Source organism: Dermochelys coriacea, chromosome 8, assembly GCF_009764565.3.
Source record: "Dermochelys coriacea isolate rDerCor1 chromosome 8, rDerCor1.pri.v4, whole genome shotgun sequence".
Taxonomy (NCBI): Eukaryota; Metazoa; Chordata; order Testudines; family Dermochelyidae; genus Dermochelys; species Dermochelys coriacea.
The window spans coordinates 14,406,818-14,426,745 of NC_050075.1; the positions used below are offsets into that span (position 1 = coordinate 14,406,818).

The 19,928-nt window shown below is 38.8% G+C and overlaps 1 protein-coding gene across 16 annotated transcripts in view; it reads right to left on the reverse strand.

Annotated features, from left to right (window-relative positions):
* Positions 1-19,928, reverse strand: part of RAPGEF6 (Rap guanine nucleotide exchange factor 6) — a 247,086-nt gene that overhangs the window by 111,658 nt on the left and 115,500 nt on the right. The window contains exon 1 of one of the 16 annotated variants that reach the window (XM_043491155.1): positions 3,491-4,490. The exons of the other annotated variants lie outside the window; for them this stretch is intronic. Within the exon in view, the coding sequence (XP_043347090.1) occupies positions 3,491-3,544 (54 nt within the window). The 5' untranslated portion in view covers positions 3,545-4,490. Of the gene's footprint in view, positions 1-3,490; positions 4,491-19,928 lie in introns of those variants that run through there. 16 annotated transcript variants of the gene reach the window in all.

Below are 19,928 nucleotides of genomic sequence, written 5' to 3' on the forward strand. Positions count from 1 at the left end.
AGGATCTAAAATTATCAGAGAATGGGATATGCAAGAGACTGGAAAAGGCAAAACTGGGAGGAGTAAGAACTGAAATGAAGTAGGGAAAAAAGGAGAGCCAGTGGGTCAATTATATCTTCTTCATTAAAGACATTTACAAATTCAGAAATAATATTAAGATTACTTTTTCACATATATAGTAGCTGACACAAGGAGGACATGGAATCAAGACTGGTAATTGCTTGTATTCCTCTTGTTATGCAGAAAATAATAACTGGTAATTATAAAAAGCTTTTCTGCTGAGGGTCTCAAAGATTAACCCAGTGGACTGAGATAGGCCTGTGAGATAATACATTTGATTTAATTAATTTTACTGACGGGTAAACTAAGGGCATGTCTAGACAAGCACTTATTATACAGCAAGCTCGGATATAAATTTATAGCACTCCAGCAGGTGTAGATCCTACTGATGTGCACTAAAAGTTCCCTAGTGCGGTTTGACCTACTGCTGCTTCAAAACCAGAATATGTCCGTGTGCTCGAGGGAACTTTTATTAAACTGTCCACTTGGACCTTTAATATGTGGCATCTTGGAGTGCTGTATAGTAACACCCCAGCTTGTCAGGCAGTAAGTGCTCATTTAGACATACACTAAGACTCGGAAGTTAGGTGACTTGTCTTAGGTCCCATGGTGGCAGAAACAGGAATAGAACTCAGGAATAGAACTCCCAGTCCTGTGTTATAACAGTTAGACTCACTGTTCCACGCAATAGAATTTGATTTTGCTAAGCCTACAGTAAAGTGCAAGGAATGTTATTAGATTTAATTTAAAATCTAACCCGACAGCTAACATCTGGAATTGTAAATGTAAGAGCCCTCCTTCACGATTTAAATATTTGTTAGATCTATACAAAACAGAACAAGAAATGCACATCTTCCAAAAGCATATTATCTGTAAGAAATACACTGCATGCAGTATATATGCATAACATGTGTGTATGGATTTTAATATCTGTAAAATTGTTAGAGCATGCATATCATTTTTCCTGCTACAAAACACCTCAAATTATGAATTTTAGAATTCTCAAATAACAACTTCATGATGTGTCAATGTTTAAGAGTCTAATATCAAAAAGCACACACACATTCTAGACACTGAGAAAGTTGACAGAATTCCAAAGACAAGCTTCAAAGAACTACTAAACCATTTTTGAAGATCTCATTTTTTGTATTACAAGTATTTAATTTTAACATAATACAACAGAACAGCGACAGAACCTCATGGCTTTCTTTCCTGCCACCCATTATCTATAGGAGTAGTTCCTTGTAAACATATGCAAAACCATCTCACTGACCTTCTTCAAATCTTTCCTTAAAACTCTCCTCTGCCATGATGCCTACAAAAAACTCGATATTGTTTAGATGACACAGGGCCAGTTCCAGGATGGGTGTACAGGGCACAGTTCATTGTTGGATTGTTTTGTTTTTTCTTTCCTGGCAAGGGCACTGAAAATGTTTTCCACCCTGGGTAGGAAAACAACTAGGGGCACTCCTGCTTAGGCAACTGGTGTGCTGTGACCACTGCTTATCATGCTCTTCATAATCATTGTTTCTTAATGCTGCCCATATCTATTTGGTGTCTCATCTTATACTTAGATTGTAAAGTCTTCAGCTCCAGGACCATCTTTTTGTTATGTGTCTGTACAGTGCAATGGGGTCATGATCCCTAACTGCTAGGTGCTCATGCAATACAAACAACCACCACCTTCATGCACAGAGGCAGTGATCCTTTTTGGGCAGTCATAGAATAACCTGCAGGGCTTTAAGCAATACTTTCCTGGCTTCTATAGGAACTTGTATAAAAGAAAGGAGTGGCTTGTAGAATCTTCATGCAATTTGCACAAATTCACAATACATCTTTTTTCTGGTGACTACTTAGACAATACATTAGCTTGCATGGACTATTTTACATTTGCCTATGCTATTCAATTTCTCACAATGTACTCCTCTCATGGTGATGGGCATCTTGTGTCTTTACATATGAGATTTATTTTTTATTAGTCATACTTTTACACTGTTTCAGTCACACAGGCTAGTGACTGACCAGTACCCAGATTCACATTATTATGGCCTTTTTGGTAACATCAACAGTACTTATGCAGCAGTCCAACTGTCCTTTTAGGACCCCAACTTTTCCTCAAAAGATTGTTTAAACGCAAGCATCATTATCCATGTTGTCTTGGTTAGGACAAAATCCTAAAAGAAAATCCTTCTTTAGTGCTGTACGTGAAGACAAGCCCTTAAGCATTATGGTTAGGGACCTAGATCCATACCTGGGAACATAAATAAAGGTGACCTGATTTTCTAAGGTACTTCACACCTGCAGCTCCCAGGTGCTAAAACAGAGTGAATTTCCATTTGCCTTTTAATTGACACAGAAAAATGATCAGACAAAAATGTAATGTATACAAGAATTGTATACACTTGATTGTATGCCTCTCCTGTCCACTCCCACATTTTATATGCAACTTAGATTCCAAACTCTTCATGGCAGGTGTCATGGTTAAACCTTGGCTCCACTGAGGTCAATGGCAAAACTCCCTTTGACTTCAATAAGACCAGGATTTCACCCCATCTTCCTACATTACAACACCTAGCACAATCCAGCCCCCATCCTGACATGGACCTCTAAGTTCTACTGTAATAGAAATATGAAATAAGAAAAATAATATATACACATCTAGCCTCTGGCTGTTTGTAGTCAACTCAGATATAAGCACAGCCTTACTTCAGCCCTGGCATCCAACAAAGCTAATGAAACACAAGCAACTGGAGTAATTTTTTGAGAGAAAGAACCACACAAGTACTATATTAGTTAATGTCTTTAAAGGAGTCACCTCAAGAAAGGTTTGCCTGCTTAGGTATTCTTGGTGTACATTATCTCCATTAAAAGAAATAAACAGTTACACATAAAATCTGCATTTTGAAATGCACATCAAAATAATAAATATTATTTGAAGTTGTTAATTGTAAATACACAGCCCAGCTACTGAATTAACCATTTCTCCAATATTAAATCTCAGAAAGCAATTGCATAGCATAATATATCTTGAAAATTAAACCCTTCAGTGGGTTAGAACATCAATATTCATCAAGTTAACAATACGCACAAGCAGTCATAACCAATCTTATAAGTATCACATTTTAGCAATATTTGGAGTACACACTGTAGACCTAAAATTCAAGTTCTGTGGGTTAACACACAAAAAAGTGTTTTTACACAACCTTTTAATCTGTATACTATTAATATATTGATTGTCAGATTTCAAGATTCCTCCGCCTTTTTGGACATTATGCATGGATTATTCTTTTGGGATAGTTGAGTCCCACATCACATGCAAAATAATATGAAGGATGTTTTGAAAAGTTCTTAGATCAGAAACATTTAAACAGTACCATGTTTGTCAGTATGATTCAGAGAGAATTTATTAGTGACAAAAAACCTTACTTACTTTGGAGGCCCATGGCTGCAGACAATTGGCATAACAACGAACAAGAAAAGCCATTTCTTGGGCTGAGAAGGAAAGTTTCCTCTCTCAGATAAAAGCCAGAGAGAAAAATTATTTAGTAAAATCCGTGTTTGATTCTCCTTGTAAATTATAAACTAAAGCAATGGATGTAGATGCACACAACTGCTCAGGTTTGATTTTCACACTGATGAATTTGATTACAGCTTCTACTGTATCTCAGTAGTTTTCAGTGTTGCAGTGAGTTAGCAGCAGCAATTCCTATAAAAATGTTCCAGTTTTAAAAAGCACATAAATGAAAATCAAAATGTTTCAGTACTCCTGGCTCTTCAAATACAAATATCCATAGGTTCCCCCAAGCAACAGGCATGCAAGCGAAAGGTTGTGTAGAATGGAATTAATTCTGAACTGGATTAAAATTATACATTAATGTATCATTATACTAAAAGGTGAGACTCGAATTCTTCTAAGTCTTTCTTTTCCTACTAAAATGCAGGTAAGGCTGGTTTATCTTCCGGTTCCAAAACTTCACATTTTAAGATTGTAGTTCAAATTAGGAAAGGTTCTTCTGCATCTTAGGCAACTCAGGAATCCCACACCCTTGATATTAAAGTTTCTTCTTTATATGCTTGCCCACAATAACTGCAAAATTCAATTCGTGTCCAGATTGCAGTTCCAGGATATATACTCTAACAGGTTTGCACTATGGAATGTCTCAGAACCTCTGCAAACCAAACCCTTTTTCTTTCTCTCTCTCTGTTTTATTGTGCAGAGTTTACAACTCTGCAGTAATGCTTAGTATTCTAATGCATCAGCCAGATACCATGGTTAATCCAAGCCTAGGTTTTCCAATTAAAACAATTATAAAATGCACTACAAAATATACATCCACGGCTATGGCAAGACTGAATGCTGGAGTCCTAATTCCTACTATTTTTGCTTGCTTCTCAGCAGCTCCCTCAGGAGAAGCTTCCATCGATTGGATGCTCCGCAGCAAGATGAAATATCTAATAAGGAGGAAAGAGAGTGGGAGGGGAACTGAGCTAAAAGGATGACATCACCTGTATAGAAAGCCTTTAGAAACTGCATTAGATCAACTGGCTACTGTGTCTGCAGATGCAGCTAGCAGAGCATCTTTATTGACCTAATATAAACACACATCTCTGTACAACAATTTAACAGAACGTTCTTGTTCAACATTATGTTTGTATCATTGTTATTATCTACCAGAGCATATACAATAACTATGATTTTTTTAAAAATCAGCTTCTCAAATATGTCTCTATTTACACTTCATTTTCAACAGTATTCTGGGCAAGTCACATTTCTTATCTTTGTATTCAAGTTTAACACACTTCAGGGTAAAAAAAATCTTTTCAAAGTAAAATAATTCCTGTTTTTCAAGAGTATGCCATATAATGACCTTGCTCTGGCTGTCATTTTTACATCCTTCTGTTCATTCTTTAAAGGGATTTTGTCCAAGAATTATATAAACTTCTTATTGGAAGGAGATGTTCAAGTAAACCAAATGAGAAATTATTTGAATGAAAAAAACAAATGTTAAAAGTTGTTTTTAAAAAATATCTGATTTTTTGTAAAAATCAAACTATTGCAATTCTCTGGCAGTACCTGAAAGAGCAACAGTTCTAGTTTCTAATTAAAGGGCAAGAATTGCAAGATATTTTCTTCTTGCAGCTAAAAACAAACACTTTTCAGCAGCTCAGTGGCTTGGATGGCAGCCTAGCACACAGGAGACCTACTCTGGGTATGTCACCTAGGATTTCCTGCACCTTTGGGCAGGGAATGTTATGATGCACTCAGTTCCTAGAAGTTCATTGGCCATTACCATCCTCTAAGGAGGGGAAAAGCAACTATAGTAGCCCAAATCAAAGCCATTATTTAGTATTCATGGTCTTTTTACTTCAAGTACAAAAGGGGCACTAGCTGTCCACCAAGTTCTCCATCTTTTTCCTCTATTCCCTTTTTCCTCCCTCCACTTTCACAGGCCACAAGTTTCTGTCATAAGGTCACCATCCACACCCAACACTATTTGCTGCCTCTAAACTGAATTGGAAATTAAAAGCCCTATCTTCTCCTCATCAACCAAATTGCAGTGCTGCTTCAGCTAGCTGCTAAGTGGTGGCAATAGCAATAAGTAGGCTACTAGCAGCAAAGCCCTTTTTTACTTCAATTCTGAATCAGGCTCTTTGAGGCTTGCAGGGAGAAGCTTTGCTTCACCCACTGTGCCCACCCAGGAGATTCTCACTTTCAAGAAATTGAGCTAAATCTGTTTCACAGGGAAGATACACACCTCATCTCAGACTGAAAACTGCTTATAGGTAGGGTTGACAACTTTCTAATTCCACAAAAATGAACACCCCTGCTCTGCCCCTTTTCTGAGGCTCCATCCCCCCTCCCTCAGTCGCTCACTCTCCCCCACCCTCACTCACTTTCACCTGGCTGAGGCACAGGGTTGGGGTGCCGGGGGGTGGTGGTGCAGGCTCTGGGGTGGGGCTGGGAATGAGGGATTTGGGGTGCAGGAGGGGGCTCCAGGCAGGGCCAAGGAGTTTGGAGGATGGGAGGGGGTGCAAGTTCTGGCTGGGGGTGTGGACTCTGGGGTGGGGCTGGGGATGAGGGGTTTGGGGTGAAGGAGGGGGCTCTGGGATGGGGCAGAGGGTTGGGAGGGGGTGCAGGCTCCGGGAAGGAGTTTGGGTGCAGGAGAGACTCAGGGCTAGGGCAGGGGATTGGCATGCGGGAGGAGGTACGGGGTCCTGGCGGTGCTTTCCGTGGCTCCCAGGAAGCATCAGACAGGTCCCTGCAGCCCCTAGACGCATGGGTGGCCAGGGAGGCTCCTCACGCTGCCCTCATGCCTGCAAGTGCTGCCCCCACAGCTCCCATTGTTCATGGTTCCTGGTCAATGGGAGCTGCAGAGCCGGCACGAGGGGCAGAGGCAGCGCAAAGAGCCTCGTTGGGCACCCATAAGCCTAGGGGCTGCAAGGACCCGGGGGCCACTGCTAGGAGTCACGTGGAGCTAGGGCAGGCACGGAGACTGCCTTAGGCCCGGGCCCCCACTGCACTGCTGACCGGACTTTTAACTACCCAGTCAGCGGTGCCGACCAGAGCCGCCATGGTCCCTTTTCAACCAGGCGTTCCAGTCAAAAACCGGAGGCCTGGCAACCCTACTTATGGGTACTATGATTCTACTTCCACCTTGCTTTCCAGAACAAGGCCATATCAAAGGTTAGAGCTGAATACGACTCTTCTATATTTTCACCTCAACTATCAGATGAGCTCACTTCCCAGCCCCATATCTTTCCAAAACTATCTTGAAAGACAAAGGATTTGTATCACATTCTTAACCCCACCAATTTGTCAAATAATGAAAAAAAATGGCTAAAAATATTTTAAGATGCAATTAATATTTTTGATTTTGTAATATCAAGAGGGAAACAACTGCAACTTATTTGACATCTAGCATGTATTTATTTATAAGGTTCTCACACAGAGCCAAAATCTTTTTCTGTTTTACACGATGATATTTATTTTAGATAAATATTCCATCCTTGAAGTATTAAGCAGCACCAGACAGAGAAAATTTAATTCACTATTCTTTCCACAGTATTACAGCACAGCAGGCTACAGGACAGCATCAGTCTCATTGCTATAAAGTGTGTTACACCTTTTGAAATGATTCATGCAATACTGCTCTACAGCATTTTGAATATAAACGTCGGGTTCAAAGCCACACAAATAAGAACCTTTCAGTTTTGGTAATAATCAGGGAATGTCCAAACTCTTCTGAATTGTATTACTTGTTTTACTACAATTACTATAATTACAATTAAAAAAAAAATGAACACACAACTAAAGGAAGCCTCTCCCCTTGTCTGCATGTGCACTGATAGCACACAAATTCTCTAGTCCAGCTAAACAAGAGATATTCATCTCACAACTGCATTTTAAACTGTTGCATTGTGCATGAAATTCAGTCCACTAAAGAGTTTGGAGTGAATGCCATATTTTACAACTACTGTATACACAAGCTCAATAATGGGAACAAAATTCTATTTCCTTCCAGTTTTGTCTTTAAGTGAAGATGACATCATCCTTTTCCTATTCCTACCAATCAGACTGAATCTACTGCAGTTCCTTAGGGAATGAATCCGAGACCCTGCATGCAAACCTGCCAGCCTAACAGCTATGAACAGGGTGAAAAAATTGACCTAATTCTATACTGGAGATTTTTTTTTTTAACCTTAGCTCCTTATGGTACAGTGCCACAAGTTCTTTTACAATGATTTGTTGAAGATAAATGTCAAATCACAATACAACAGTGACTTGAGGAAAAATCTTTTGCAAAGATTGTTTAATAGTGATCTAAACCAAAATACAATTTTAAGAAACCTGGTAAAACCAGAAACAGTATTTCGTTTTTCTCATTTTAAGATGAATCCCAATTTTTCATTGCATATGAAAGCCTTATTTAAAAAAAAATAAATAAAAATCTTGATCTGTGCTTCCTGAAAAATCTTCCTTGTTTCTCAATGATGCTTTCTTTTCATATTTGGAATATCACTCCATAGAATTATTTCTATGCATAGTATTCTCCTTATACACCCATAAATGTATCAGAATTTTCCCACTCTGCCTGTTAGACAATCAGAACATGGAGATTTATTTAACAAGACTAAATCATTGAAGAACAGGATTTTTAAACCAAAAAATGGCACTAAGACACTTATTTGGATCTTTTAAATTTATATTTGATTTAAATTGGATTAGAGGTTTCTCCTCTTTGCTTAAAGAGATCCCACCAATTGAAATTATGCAAAATAATGTATATTTCACAGCTGACCCCAGAAGATACCTCCCCCAATAGTTACTACTTTTCCTAGATCAATCCAAGAAATGCCAGTTATTTGAATATTGCAGCTGTGCAGTGAAGGTAAGCAATGATATTAAAATCTGCATGCACTAGCTGAAAAGGCAAGATAGTTGCTTGCATGCCCAGCAAAATGAAGGGTGCTGGCTATGACTGCTAGACTTTTAGGACCGAAGACCAGAACAAGTCACAGAGTGGAAGACTTTTAGTATAACTGAGCACCACTCTGAGCAAAGAGGCATGACTGAAGTACTCAGCTATAAACACATTCTCTCTCTGCCATTTTCTTTGAGTACAGTAACTACTATACCCTACTACCAAGTAGGATGGGAGGAGGAGTTTGAGGGATTAAAACCAGCTGGTTGGAAAGCAATCTGCCATTTCACAAAATGAAGCAAAGGAGTTTGAGCCTAAAATAGTTCATTTTGCTTTCTTGCTTTGCAGGTATTAATTTCCAAGTACAACAGCCTAATATACAAATATTCTAATGCTAACAGCACCAGTATCAAGGGACTAGCATAATATATTTGAGTACTTTGCATCTTTTTGAAAATGAAGGGAGTGATGATGGTAGAGTGCTATATACAGTGGTAGATGCAGCACAAGCTGGAAGCATCCCCACACTGCCCTGATTTAGTACGGCTGGCATGTGTGTCTGATTCCCTTTCCCCCTCCCCCACATCTAACTTAAGCATCTTAAGTGAATCACTGTATTTTGTGGCAAGGTTAGCCTCTCATTAGAACTTCAGGAATTCCTGTTTTTAAAGCAACTCTCCACCCTATTCCTGACCCTTCTGAACAAGGGAAATAGGACTTAGCTTCCCTCAGTTCTTTAGGGCAACATTGCATTCTGCTATTGGTTACTTATGTGCATCAGTTTCCACATCAGCTAAATGCTTACTAACATGCTGTAGAAAAATCTTATTGAAAGGATCAGGAGTATTCATAAGCAGTATGAAAATATGATCTATGCTAAGGGAGGGAGGGAGGCTGTCAACATAACTAAAGTGATGTAAGCTTCTAAAATTAGAATCAACGATACAGAAGGAACAATAAAAAGGCACCATGGATTCAATTTCCCTGCAGCCTTGGTAGCTGTTCTACTCATCTTTTTTCAGCTGTTGCGTTAAACATGAAAAGGTCACCTCCCATTCAGAGCATTTGACATTTATATATTTTATAAAACTAATTTGAATTTTTATAAAGTGCTGCTCTCTTCTGCAGACTTGTATGTCTGTTATATACATATACTCTATCCACATATTCATGTGGAATCATGATCAGCATAACAAACAAGAACAATGCCATTTGGCGTGGGGGAGGCCTCTACCATGGATTTCGATTAAAAAAAAAAATCATTTCAACTACTTGAGCAGAGATGGGCCACAACTGAAACCTTTGAGCTGTAGCTCATGAAAGCTTATGCTCAAATAAATTTATTAGTCGCTAAGGTGCCACAAGTACTCCTTCTCTTTTTTGCTTCTGTCCCTACACCACTTCCCTGCTGAAATTAGGAATCAGAGAAGGAGGGACTATGGAGGTTGCATGATCTGAGCCTACCACTACGTACTGGGTTTCAGGTTGGATCCAAAACTAGAAGAGACTTGTTTTCTGGACCTGGTTTGAATACAGCCCAATATACTGAAAATCTTAGGAAGTGTCTAGTATTCCTCACTGAAATCTCACAAAAACAGCATTTAAGGTTTTGCCATCACAGAATATTACTCTTGTTCAGTCTCAAAATGGAACCCTAGACCAACACAGTATGCATCTGAACAATCTCCTCGGCTAGTTATCATCTAATTGTGACATTAGTTAGCATTTCTAAATTTGAAACTGCAGTTTAAAACAAAACAAAACTACCATCACCAACAAAAGCACTTTTCATCTCTTAAAAGTCTATATCATTTTCCTTACTGATTACCACTGCTTTGGAAACCTGAAAAACTGATTTTTTTTTGTATGGATTACTTCTCCTCGCCCCTACAATCCGCAAACGCTGCTTTATTATGGTTGGGTTGTTTAGAAGTATCAGCCTGCTGCAACTTATTTAAGGGACTATAAGACATTTATTCTGAAAATGCATGCACATCTCTACATATACAGAGATTATTGATCATTTGTATTGTGGTAGCCTAGATCACATTCCGGATCTAACAACCTTGCAAATGTTCCTTCATGTATTAGAGTTTCATATTTTTTCTTGTACTCCATAAAAGATGTTTCAACAAGTGCACTATTTGATATGTTACATAGAAATCATCGATTTGAGAGTAATAAAGAACTCCAAGTAGGAAAAAGCAACATGAGTTTCTGGAACATTATAAATAAGTTTCCAAAATATTAGTATAATGATTAGAAGTCAATGAAAGATTTTCATGAAGCTCAAACAGCATCCAATTATGTGCATATTCTCTAGTTTACAATTGCTATTTTTTGCAAGAGGCCATCTACCCACGTTTATTATTCCTGAGCGTAAAAGAATCATAATTAGTCTGTGGTTATTTACCCATTGACTTTGTAGACTTCTAAAAGTTACAATGTAGATTTATATTAAAGATCAATTTCACTAACTGTTTTCCAGGATGTGGTTTCAGCTGCTACAGACACTAGGAGTACTTGTGGCACCTTAGAGACTAACAAATGTATTTGGGCATAAGCTTTCGTGGGCTAAAACCCACTTCATCGGATGCATGCAGTGGAAAATACAGTAGGAAGATATAGATATAGACACAGACACAAACACACAGAGAACATGAAAAAATGGGTGTTGCCAGACCCACTACAACAAGAGTGATCAGTTAAGTGAGCTGCTATCAGCAGGAGAAAAAAAAAATGTTTCTAGTGATAATCAGGAATGCCCATTTCCAACAGTTGACAAGAAGGTGTGAGTAACAGTAAGGGGAAAAATAAGCATGTGGAAATAGTTTTACCTTGGGTAATGACCCATCCACTCCCAGTCTTTAATTCACGCCTAATTTAATGTTGTCCAGTTTGCAAATTAATTCCAATTCAGCAGTTTCTCATTGGAGTCTGTTTTTGAAGATTTTTTGTTGTAGTATTGCGACTTTTAGGTCTGTAATCAAGTGACCAGGGAGATTGACATGTTCTCCAACTGGTTTTTGAATGTTATAATTCTTGACGTCTGATTTGTGTCCATTTATTCTTTTATGTAGAGACTGTCCGGTTTGGCCAATGTACAGGGCAGAGGGGCATTGCTGGCACATGATGGCATATATTACATTGGTAGATATGCAGGTGAGCGAGCCTCTGATAGAACCTAATCACATCAGCCACACTATGATGGTGTCTCCTGAATAGATATGTAACAAAGCCCGTTGCCAACTCTGTCCACATATCTATTCAGGGGACACCATCATAGGACCCAGAGTAGCAGCCGTGTATTCGCAAAAAAGAAAAGGAGTATTTGTGGCACCTTAGAGACTAACAAATTTATTTGAGCATAAGCTTTCGTGTGAGCTGTAGCCACAAGTACTCCTTTTCTTTTTTGCATCATAGGACCTAATCACATCAACCACACTATCAGAAGCTCGTTCACCTGCATATCTACCAATGTGATATATGTCATCATGTGCCAGCAATGCACATTAGCAACGCGTTAACATACTCTAGGCACTTGCCAGCGTCCTATACCTGAGGCGATGACATGAGTGGAAGTTTGCCACATCCCAGAAAGCAAGAAGATAAATTTTTATTTTCAGGATATGACTTCAACCAGTGCAGACACCGTGGCTCGGGTGGGCAAGCTTTAGAAGAATACAGGATTTGTCTGGAGTGGCAAAAGAAAAAAGTAGGTGAGGCTCTGATGAAAGGAGAGGGAACAACATGGATTAAGTCCCAAATTCAGACCTAGCACCCCCAATCCAAAGGGTTGCATGAGCTCATCCCTGATGATGCAAAATTTCTCTAAAGCACCCACCAGCTGAAAGCTGCTTGGGTTGAGGGGATCAGATCCAGGTGGTAGTACTTAGGAATAATGTGAATCAAATGCCAATGTGGCAGAGCTCACCCACAGAGACTTCTCCTCTGTCTTCTCAAGAAGCAAAATTCTTCCAGTGGAATTAGAAGCAGCATTCCAGGCAGGAGAGACAGGCTATAGAATAGATCTTCTGGATTCAACAATGAACCCAGAAAGATACAACCTATTTGAAGTCTCTGTACCTTCAAAAAAATGAACTAAGAAGGGGATTTCCAAAGCAGTTAAGAATGAAAAAGGAGAAAAACTCTCAAGACTCCCAGCAAATGCCAGAGGGTCGCTTTGGGGCTCTTTGGATTCAGATAAAAAGTTTGGGGAATCTCCTGCATAAAATTAAATGAAAAAAAACTAACTGGGGGGGAGGGGGGGAAGAAACTGTGACAGAACTTCTCGAAAGTCAAATCTGCATGGAGAGGATCATACACCAAGGCTGCTACCTCCTCCATAAGATAGTCCAAAATAACAGCCACCAAAGCATCCACTTTTCTCAAAAGGAAGTTACTGGGAATTCAGTCTAACAGTTCCAGAAGGTTGTATGGCTCCATGGAGAAACTGGGATCTAACTGGCACCTGAACGGGAAGTCTCCTACTGAAAACTTAGAGTGCACTGAACTGAAATCTGGATGCTGGGGTTGTTGAGATATAGGATTGCCTCTCCCCACCAACACTGTTTGTGATGTACTATAATAGTGATCAGTGGAGATGCTTGAGCTAGTGTCCCAGTCTGTTTTACATAAGAGCAAGCTGCTGGCAAGGCATTTTCTATGAGGAATATGACTCTGAAACGGTTCCTTCAGTGGTTCAGAGCATAAATTTGTTAACCTTCCAGGCTTGCTGCACAGATCCTCTTTTTTCCTGGTATTTGGAGAGAGAATGAGTAAAGAATTATGGCTGGTAGGGGAGGGGAGAAGTAGATTGTTCAGAGGTTCCTATTATTGTAGGAAAAAAATATTCTTTTATTGCATGGACAGTTTATTAGGAATACTATGAATTTTTATTTATTGTGTATTTTTATTTAACAAAAGGTAAATTTGGAAAGGTAGTTCACATATTGGCATGAATAAGTAAATCAGAGCATATAAACTAAACAAGATTATAGGCTGGACTAGTACTTCCCTCCCACAAGGAAGACACAAAGTGCTGCAAGTTTGGACTAGGGAATTCTCCAACCCTTGACCACTTACCACACTAGGAAATAGGAAGGTTTTCCTGGAAAGTCTGGGGTCCTAAGTCATCAATTCCCACAGAATTTAAGATTTCATGATTGTGAAACTATGGCAGTCTTTCTAATACACATGTGAAATAAATGTAAACTAACAGAGCATTGTTTTCTGGAGTTAGCATGCAGACAGTACCAGTGCATCTGCTGTTGTGCATTACTATGGCAAATATTAACTTAGTTAAATGAACAAGACTGTTCCATATTCAGAACTCTGTCCCCCAGAATTATGTTAATTGCAGGCTGACACTTGAAAAAGCATAAGCAGCAGCAAAGGTAAATGCTGAAGTTATTTAGAAACAAGGCCAGAGAAAAACAGAACAATGGAGACCTGTGCTTACCCTCACAGGAGGGAAAAAAGAAACCTCCTCCACCCTTACAGCAATCAGAGGGGTAGAACTTCAAATATGCTGATGCCTACAAGAATAAGGAACTAGCCTGTGACAATAGATATAAATCAAAAAAGAGACATGAAATATAAAGACCTGACAAAGTCTAGTATCATCAGCCTAGCAGAAACCCCCAAACCACTCCTTTCCCCACAGCAACTCAACACTTTTAAAGGCCGAATGCTGGTGATTCAGTTGATAACAAGCTTCACCTCTGAGTCTGTGATAAAAATGTCCTACCCAACATTTAGGAAACTGTGCAATCTTTCAGAGGAAATATAATAAACAGCTGCTGACATACATGATCATTAAAATATATCCTGGCATATTTTTGAAAGAATGGGAGAACTCTTAATTCTAGGAACCTGGCCAAATTCCAATTTGAGTAAATACAGGTGCCAGCCTAAAATAAATTCCCCGCAGTTTCAATTGGATATAGTTTTCTTCACTTGTTATGTAGTATTCTTGTATGGCATTAAATAGGTGAACGTTTCACCCCAGAGCTGGTTGGATTTCTGCAGCAGACACATTTGCTTTTATATACAGTCTGTCTACACACACACACACACACACACACACACACACACACACACACACACAAATAAGAGAGAGAGAGAGAGATTTTATATATAATCTGTAAAGTCTAAAGCACTAAGGGATCCTTCGGAATGTAAGACTCTAATAATATAAATATTGTGTTATGAATGTATTGGGGTTGCACTAATTATGTGTCACTTTTTAAAACAATTTTCATTTTTGGAAAGATCAATTTTAAAGACAATATATACAGGGATTACCAGAAGGACATTTAACAGTATATAGTTTTCAAAATATCAAAATGTGCTATTTTGAAAGCTACATATTCTGTCTTGTTACTTTAAGGATACAAAATAGGATTTTCAGATATACTTTTTCTACTCTATGTAGTAATAGTTCATAACCGCCAATTTTTTGCAGACTGCAGACACACACATTAATTGATTTGGCTGGCCGTCTGGAAAGCACCTGTGGTTTATACAAATTACCAAAAAAATTTAATGCATTGCACCTTTGAGCATTCAAGTTCCTGCTAATGATAATCATAACCAGTGACATACTATGCCATGGTCAAGTATTTGATGGTGGTGCAGCTGATACAACTAACAGAATCAGCACTTAAAAATTAATAAATACAGACAATAAAATAAGTGAAAACTTGATTAATAGAAACATTTGGTGGACCTTCCCGCCCTTAAAAATGAAAGAAAAGGTACAATAAAGAAGCCATCACAGCAAAATCATCAGCGAGTATTAGATAGGTTTAAAATGGCATCCAAGATTACTGCACGAGCAAGAAGATAAACTGTTATATTCTGCCTCTCTTAGCCAATGAATTGGCATTTAGCCAGACAAGCAGTTTCCTCTAACAGTTGACACCATCAGTTAACAGCACTCTGTAAGTGATACAACTATCTAAGTCCTCCCCCCATTCTCCAAGACAAGGATGTCAGCCCTGCAATAATTCTGGTTTCTAGCTCACAGATTCAGAAGTCTCTAGTCTCTCAAACAAACTTTGCTGTAGTTTTGTGAAATGTACTGTGGCCAGGCCTACAAACTAGACACACAATCTCTTCCCTCTAAGCACTAACACGGCATGCAAACTTCAGACTTAATTTAGATCTAGTGCATAAACAACAGATAAACTAGTCTGTTCCTTTTAGACTGTTCAGGAAATGAATATACCGCAGACGCAGCTTCTTTCTGCTCGCACAAATAAAAATTAATAATTTAAAATGACATGAAAAAGGCCACAAATGCAAACCCCTAACAATTGACATGAGTTTTTGGCTGGGTTCTTCCCCAATATATGTTCTCAACAAATCTACGAACGCTGAAAACCTGTCTACTAATACACGTAATCCAGCTCGTGGAAAAGAGCATGAGTCGTTACAGCCGACAAAATGTTAACATCTGAGTTAGAAGACATAAGTGGCTATTGTAGAATTATAGGACTGGAAGGGATCTCGAGAGGTCATCTGGTCCAGTCCTCTGCACTCGTGGCAGGACTAAGTATTATTTAGACCATCCCTGACAGGTGTTTGTCTAGCCTGCTCTTAAAAATCTCCAATGACAGAGATTCCACAACCTCCCTAGGCAATTATTCCTGTGCTTAACCACCCTGACAGTCAAGAAGTTCTTCCTAATGTCCAACCAATTGCAGCAAGGGAGGTTTAGAAGTCCATTGCTTCTTGTCCTATCCTCAGAGGTTAACGAGAACAATTTACCTCCCTCTTCCCTGTAACAACCTTTTATGTACTTGAAAACTGTTATCATGCCCCCTCTTAATCTTCTTTTCTCCAGACTAAACAAAGCCACTTTTTTTCAGTCTGCCCTCATAGGTCATGTTTTCTAGACCTTTAATCATTTTTGTTGCTCTTCTCTGGATTCTCTACAATTTATCCACATCATTCCTGAACTATGGCACCCAGAACTGGACCCAATAATCCAGCTGAGGCATAATCACCGCAGAGTAAAGCAGAATAATCACTTCTTGTGTCTTGCTTACAACACTCCTGCTGATACATCCCAGAATGATGTTTGCTTTTTTTTTTTTTTTTGCACAATAGTGTTACACTGTTGACTAATATTTAGTTTGTGATCAACTATGACCCCCAGATCCCTTTCCGCAGTATTCCTTCCTAGGCAGGTCATTTCCCATTCTGTATGTGTGCAACTGATTGTTCTTTCCTAAGTGGAGTACTTTGCATTTGTCCTTATTGAATTTCATCCTATTTACTTCACACCATTTCTTCAGTTTGTTCAGATCATTTTGAATTTTAATTCTATCCTCCAAAGCACTTGTAACCCCTCCCAGCGTGGTATTGTCCACAAACTTTGTATGTGTGCTCTCTATGCCGTAAATCATTGATGAAGATATTGAACAGAACCAGACCCAGAACTGATCCCTGAGGGACTGCAATTGATATGCTCTTCCAGCTTGACTGTGAACCACTAATAATTACACTCTGGGAACGGTTTTCCAACCAGTTATGCACTCACCTTGTAGTAGCTCCATCCAGGTTGTATTTCCCTAGTTTGTTTATGAGAAGGTCACACAAGACCATATCAAAAGTTTTACTAAAGTCAAGATATACCACATCTACCGCTTCCACCACATCCACAAGGTTAACCTTGTTACCCTGTCAAAGAAAGCTATTAGGTTGGTATGACACAATTTGGTCTTGACAAATCTATGGAATTACTTATGCCTTATTATCTTCTAGTTGTTTGCAAATTGATTGCTTAATTATTTGCTCCATTATCTTTCCAGGTATTGAAGTTAAGCTGATTGGTCTGTAATTCCCCAGGTTGTCCTTATTTCCCTTTTTATAGATTGGCACTATATTTGCCATTTTCCAGTCCTCTGGAATCTCTCCCATCTTCCATCACTTTTTGAAGATAATCACTAATGGCTCAGATATCTCCTCAGTCAGGACCCTGAGTATTCTAGGATGTATTTAATCAGGCACTGGGGTGATTTGAAGACAGCTAACTTGTCTAAGTGATTTTTAACTTGTTCTTTCTCTATTCTTCCTCATTTTCACTGGCATTCACTATGTTAGGTGGGCTCTTCAAAGTTCCTATGACCAAAAAAACAAACAAGTATCAAAAACAGAGAAGATAAATTAGCTCTTTTCATCAGTCTTCACTTCAAAAGATGCTGATAAGATACCTAAGGTAAAATCTTGGCCCCTATTGAAATCAATGGCAAAACTCCCATTGACTTCCTTGGGGTCAGGATTTCACCCCTACTCTTCAAGTAATAAAGATGAGACACTATCAAAGTTTGAAGTACCAAAATGACAAGGCACTGGAACAAACTGAAGTACAGAAGAGCAATACACTATAAGGACTGGATGATATTTGCCTGAGAATTCTGAAGGAATTTAAGAATGGATATGGCTGAGCTGCTAACAAAAATATGCAATCTCATTAGAACAGATTGCTATTCCATATAACTAGAGGGTAGCAAATGTTGCACCAATCTTTTTAAAAACAAAAAGAACCCCAAAACAGTGGTTGGGGTGATCCTGGAAACTACAGATCAGTATGCCTTGTGTCAGTACCAGGTAAAATTGGCTGAAATTATAGTTAATACAGATTACAAAACACGTAGATTAAGCATTTTACATGGGTAGAGAGAATGTATTGGATTAGTTCTGATCTGGTATGCTAGTTCTTATTCCTCCCACCACCCAAACAAGTGATATGTCCACTCCCAATTACAAAATATTCTAGATTAACAACAAGATCCTCTGAACAGGATTACATAACTTAATGTACAATATATTTAAAAGAACAAGAAATTTGCCACTCAAGTACTCTTCACTAGCAGACTGCTGTAAAAATGGATACCTCTACATGCCGCCAAGAATATTATTTAAAAGAGATGTGAATATTAAAGTACACGAAATACATGTGGAATACATCCTAGAATACTTAAGGAGCTGGCTGAAGAGATCTTTGACCCATTAGCAATTATCTTTGAGAACTCGTGGAAGACTGGAAAGATACCTGATGACTGGAAAAGCCAAACAGAGTACCTATCTATAAAAAGGGGAATAAGTACAACCCGGGGAATTCGAGACCAGCCAGCTTAACTTTGGTACCCAGAAAGATAATGGAGCAAATAATCAAACAATCAATTTGCAGGCACCTAGAAGTAAATAAAGGCAAAGTAACAGTCAACATGGATTTGTCAAGAACAAATTATGTCAAACCAACCTAATATCCTTCTTTGACAGGTTAACAAGCCTTGGGGATGGGGGTGGGAGAAAGGAACAGTAGATGTCATGTACACTATCTCGACTTTCGTAATGCTTGTCTCACATAACCCTCTCAAATTTATGATTCTAAGATTCTGTGCCCTGTTTCCCCCACCCCTTTTCACTTTGGGGCAATTTATACCCCTGGGGCATACAGAGGGAGCATTGCCTTTGCTGCCCAAGCACAGGAATTGCTGCTTTTCCTAGACTCGTTCTGCCTCAGTGCAGGGGACTAGACTAGATGACCTATTGAGATCCCTTCCAGTCCTGCATTTCTATGATTAAGAAAACATAGCACAATCTTGGCATTTCTTTGGGATATCTCTGACACCTTCTCATCCACTTAGTATAAAAGAGTTAAACTGCTGTGTTTCAGAGAAAGGGCAATGTTAGTTCAAAATATACAGTACTGTGCTATTAATAAGGAAGAGGTTGAGATGTAAATGATCACCACTTCTTGGTAGATACTTGTGTATTTTATAATTTATTGTATTATTGCAGTATGTATTATTTCCATTAAATTTTTATATTTAAAACGTGAGACAAGATGGGTGAGGTAATATCTTTTATAGGACCAACTTCAGTTGGTGAGAGACAATTTTTGAGCTTATACAAAGCTCTTCTTCAGGTCTGGGAAATGTACTCAGTGTCACAGCTAAATAAAATTTACCTCCTAGGCTAATCTTTTGAAAGTGTTGTACAGGTTTCCTTTGAAATTCTCATAGAAAACCTTCACAACAACTTTAAAAGACAAGCCTAGGAAATTAATTCATAATTTTGCTAGACACTAACAAACATGAACTGAACAGAGAGACTGGATTTATGGCTTATTACAACAGTCTACTGCCCACTAAACCCACCCCACAGCTTCCCCCTATCCCAAATGACTGGAGAGGTGTTAACAAGCCACTTAACACACATTTCAAGGAACCATTCAAGGTGAACTACTTCTGCTAAACAATCTGTTCTACCTTGTATTTCACTGTGATGCTCTCAGTAGGGCACGTTTACACTACAAAATTAAGTCAACATAAGTTACATCGATGTACAGCGCCTGCAGTAATTAAATTGATTTGTGCATGTCCACACTAGCTCCTTTTATCATCTGTGCGTGTCCTCACTAGGAGCGCT